Source organism: Penaeus vannamei, chromosome 15 (genome assembly GCF_042767895.1).
Source record: "Penaeus vannamei isolate JL-2024 chromosome 15, ASM4276789v1, whole genome shotgun sequence".
NCBI classification, from domain to species: Eukaryota; Metazoa; Arthropoda; class Malacostraca; order Decapoda; family Penaeidae; genus Penaeus; species Penaeus vannamei.
The window spans coordinates 25,115,029-25,120,028 of NC_091563.1; the positions used below are offsets into that span (position 1 = coordinate 25,115,029).

At 40.7% G+C, this 5,000-nt stretch overlaps 1 protein-coding gene across 1 annotated transcript in view; it reads right to left on the bottom strand.

Annotated features, from left to right (window-relative positions):
• LOC113812556 (prostaglandin reductase 1) overlaps positions 1-5,000 on the bottom strand; it is a 19,197-nt gene that overhangs the window by 7,591 nt on the left and 6,606 nt on the right. Inside the window, exons 2-3 of the mRNA XM_070130548.1 lie at positions 1,506-1,634; positions 1,099-1,201 (exon numbers count right to left, since the gene is read on the bottom strand). Coding sequence (XP_069986649.1) covers positions 1,099-1,201; positions 1,506-1,611 — 209 coding nt within the window. The 5' untranslated portion in view covers positions 1,612-1,634. The remainder of the gene's footprint in view (positions 1-1,098; positions 1,202-1,505; positions 1,635-5,000) is intronic.

The window sequence follows — 5,000 nt, forward strand, 5'->3', positions numbered from 1 at the left end:
CCTAAGAATTTGTGATCTGATATAAGGTGACGTATTTGTAGTGGAGACGCCTTATCCCTGCCGAAAATCAAGACTACACCAGGAATGAGCCGATAGAAATATAAGTTATATTGTTAATTAACCCCCCCCCCACTAACCATTTGCAAGGAGGTTAGAGGAGGGCACTGAGAGGATGTTTTGTAACGACTTAGCCTAAGGTGGTGAGTATTGATACGTATTGGGTTTATACAGTGGCATGTTTTACATTTTCTGTTCCTGGATGGAGTACGAAAGTCAGTCTAACTCACTCACTCACACTCACTCACCTACTCACTCACTCACTCACTCACTCACTCACTCACTCTCTCTCTCTCTCTCTCTCTCTCTCTCTCTCTCTCTCTCTCTCTCTCTCTCTCTCTCTCTCTCTCTCTCTCTCTCTCTCTCTCTCTCTCTCTCTCTCTCTCTCGTGTACTTTTTTTTTTTTTTTTTTTTTTGCAAGGGTGTATGCATACACCGCACATGTATACTCTAATATATTCTTGCAAATAACACTTCCCCCCAAAAAAATATATCTGTTCATATCAAATATCGACAGTACAGATCTTAGCATCTTGAATTCTATTCCATTATAAAAAGTTACACAAGATTACCAGTGACAAAAACGTAACGGGACAAGTGACCTTTTCCCTTCTAGACAATAGACGTTTGTCACTTTCTTTTTGCGATGTTTTAATGTTTCGATCTTGGCCTTTTTATATATTTTATTTTTATTTTTGTTATTATTATTTTTTAATGATAGTAATGGCCATGTATCATTACCATTTCAAAAGTTGAAAATATATGAATAAATGAATAAAAGGCAAGTATTATATCATTCATCTCATTTGTTATCTTTAGATAGATAAGTAGGACTAGATTATATGTAGACGCGTAGATACAAGGATTGATTGATATACTGACAGACTGATTAATAGGACAAATCAGAGAGAGACAGACAGAGACAGAGAGAGACAGACAGACAGACAGAGACAGAGAGAGACAGACAGACAGACAGAGACAGAGAGAGACAGACAGACAGACAGGCAGACAAAGCTTATCCGACCAAGGCACGTCCCTCACCGGGCTACTTGTCCTCCGACCATCACGCTTCCCACGGGAATCATCCTCGCCCGATACCGCATGTACGGGTCGACGCTCAGGCACTCGGCTTCGATGATCACATCTGAGGGAAATAAAAGGAGTTTTAGTTAAGGTTTAAGTGTGAATCTCTGTATGTGTATATGTATTAGTACAAGCACATAGGCCTATACAGAGGCACATTCACCTACGTATTTGCCTCTCACGTCTCCCCTCCCCTCCTTCTCCTTTCCCTCCCCTCCCTCCCCCTTTCCCGTCCCTCTCTCTCCTCCTCTGCCCTCCCCCCGTCCCTCTCGCCCTCCCCTCCTTCTCCTTTCCCTTCCCTCCCTCCTCCTTTCCCGTCCCTCTCTCACCTCAGCCCCCCTCTCCCCCGTCCCCCTCGCCCTCACCTCCTTCTCCGCACGCCGGCAGCTGCTCCTCCTGCAGCTTGAAGTCCTCGAGGGTTGGTTCTCCCTGGGGCCTCTTAGCCAGAACCCAGACCTTGGCAGTCACCATCTTCGTCAGTAGTCGTTATTGTTCTGAAAAGAAAAGGGGATTTTGCACTTTGTCGTGGTTCTGTTCGGGTTAGTTTGGAATTCGTTGTCTCCTTATGTTTTCTTGTGTCGTTTTTCCTACAAGATTAATGTTGTTGTTTTGGTTTGGATATCGACGCTATCTACGCCACTGATTTTTGTTTATTTTAAAATTAAAACTGATAGCGGATATCCACTTGTTATATGTCCACTTATCGTTTTATCTTGCTTATTGCTTATCGTTGCAACTAAACGTAACGACCTTGATTGGACACACACACACACAGACACACACACACACACACACACATACACACACACACACATACACACACACACACATACACACACACACACACACATACACACACACACACACACACACACACACACACACACACACACACACACACACACACACACACACACACACACACACACACACAGACACACATACACACACACACAGACACACAGACACACACACACACACACACACACACACACACACACACACACACACACACACACACACACACACACACACACACACACACACACACACACACACACACACACACACACACACACACACACACACACACACACACACACACACGCACACACACACACACATACACACATACACACACATACACACATACACACACACACACACACCGATATATATATATATATATATATATATATATATATATATATATATAAATATATATATATATGTATACATTCTCCTCTTTTTCTCCAAGGCCTAAGGATAGGCCTATGTGGACAGTCTTCTCAGTCATTGCTGTTGTCAACTGTCGGTTTTAGAGAGATCTTGTAACTTACGATCTATATGAAGAATATCAAACACTTTTTGATCAGGCATCCATTTTCTTTACCAATCCTTTGTACACCGCCCGCAAGATATAGGCCTATAATACCGACTCTACAGTGATAATCTCCTTCTACTCTCCTTCTCATCACCATTAGCCGTCGCTTCATTATGACCCTTATCCTCATTATCCTACTACCAGTATTCCTATAATGAATGCATAACGGATGAGGCCTCTGCTCCCTTCAGAGATACACTCATTGATGCATTCAGACATAAACCATGACATATGCACAATTTTGGGTTTTGAGAAGGAAACCCACTCATAAAACGGTGTCGAGGGCGAACATTTTTGCAGCGTAATAAATGACACACAACGATGATACGGTAGGCCTGTGTAGAGGCGTAAGAAGCCGAAGACGTTATAGGAAGACCGCCACGCCATACGAAGGTATTCTGCCGTAAAGCTGTACCAATCCTATTAATATAAATTATAGCATATTATACCATGATCTTGATGAGGAAGGTACTTGCAATCGAAAAAAATATTTCATTTTTAAGAATAACTATCCTCATGCTGATATCATCGAAATTATAGTAGCACTGATAAAAGTAATGATACGAATGTCATTATTATGGATAATGATGATAATGAATTCTTAGACAACATAATGTGATAGCATATCTACCGGATTTCCTTATAGCAGGAAAAACAAAATTCATCTGTTTCATCTAATTCTATTTTTCCTTCTTTTTATCCCCTGTCCTTCACTTTTTGTACTCTGTGTTATGTGTGAGAGAGAGAGAGAGAGGGGGGGGGGTTGAGAGAGGAAGGTTATGAAAGAAAGAAACAAAGAGTGGGAGAGAAAGCGTCGAAAGAATGTAGATAGGCAGATAGATAGATAGATAGAAAGAGAGAGAGAGAGCGGAAGAGAGACTTCCATAACCTAACACCATTGGCATTCTCTACCTACACCAACGAGCCACGTGTTCTGTAATTCGATTCCTGTGATAATTCCCTTCCACACCATGTTTCCAACCCCTACCTCCTGCCTCCCTATCCATTTCCCCTCCGCACGATAATGATTATAAGAATGATAATGATAATAATAGTAACATAGGCAGAGTACTTCAGTAAGAACAATAATGATAATGATATAGAAAATATGTCACTAGTTGAGTACTTCAGTAAGAACAATAATGATAATGATATAGAAAATATGTCACTAGTTGTATAACGAACATGGAATAAGACTTTACGACCGTGCCGAGATCAGCAGACCGAAAATGATGTCGCTCTGGTCAGCTTCATTCCGCATGAGACCTCACATCAAGCAGGTCCCATACGGTCTCATATTATTATTCTATTGTTTTCCCGGATAAGGTTTTAAGGTTATAGGGAGAGATCTGTGGTTCCCAACATTTTTTTTCATTGTGTGGCCCTTTGGAAAGATCAATTTAATAACACGCGAGAGATAATTATATGCAGGTACTGTATCTGGGATTAAAGTGTTTCGATTCAACGTTATAATTGCTATACTGTTCGAAGGCTCTCAGACTGGGACTCCCTGGTATAGAGGGTACTGTTTGCAGCCTACAGATACCGGCCTGAAATCTCGAGAGCAAGCCATTCACCTCTCGGGTTTTTTTTTTTTTTTCGCTGCCCGGGATTTCCCCTTCATTTGCACGGCGCTACAGTCTCCCCTTTGTGTTTTTTCTGTATCATTCATGTATTTTTGCTAGGCTAAAAAGTCTCCACTGCCACGATTTTACGAAGATAATAATTACCCGCATACCGCTAGAGAGAGAGAGAGAGAGAGAGAGAGAGAGAGAGAGAGAGAGAGAGAGAGAGAGAGAGAGAGAGAGAGAGAGAGAGAGAGAGAGAGAGAGAGAGAGGGAGGGAGGGAGAGGGAGAGAGAGAGAGAAAGAGAGAGGGGGGGGCAGAGAGAGAGAGAGAGAGAGGGACAGAGAGAGAGAGAAAGAGAGAGAGACAGACAGACACAGAGAAAGAGTGAGAGAGAGAGAGACAGACAGACAGAGAAAGAGAGAGAGAGAGCAGAACACAGCTTTTGTTTTTTTCGCGGAAATCTCGCGTTTGTTAGATTTTAGCCTCTATTCCAGTTTTTGCTCGATATGTTTAACAGGGTGTATATTCTTGAAGGCTTTAGAATGAGTTTTTATAATCATTATTAATATCGTTATAGCCAAATGATGACTACTACTACTATTACTATTAAAATTTATATCTAAATTATCTTTATTATTTTATGGTATTGTTATTATCGTTATTATTATCATTGTCATTATTATTATTGTCATTATTGTTATTATTATTATCATTATCAACATCATTATCATTATCATCAATAGTATTATTTTCATTATTATTGTTATCATCATCATTACTACAACTACTACTGTCTTCGTCTTCTTCTCCTTGTTCTACTCCTACTACTACTACTATTTCATCTTCATCGTCTTCTACTGCTACTATTACTATTATTTCTTCTTCTTTTTCTTCTACTGCTACTTCT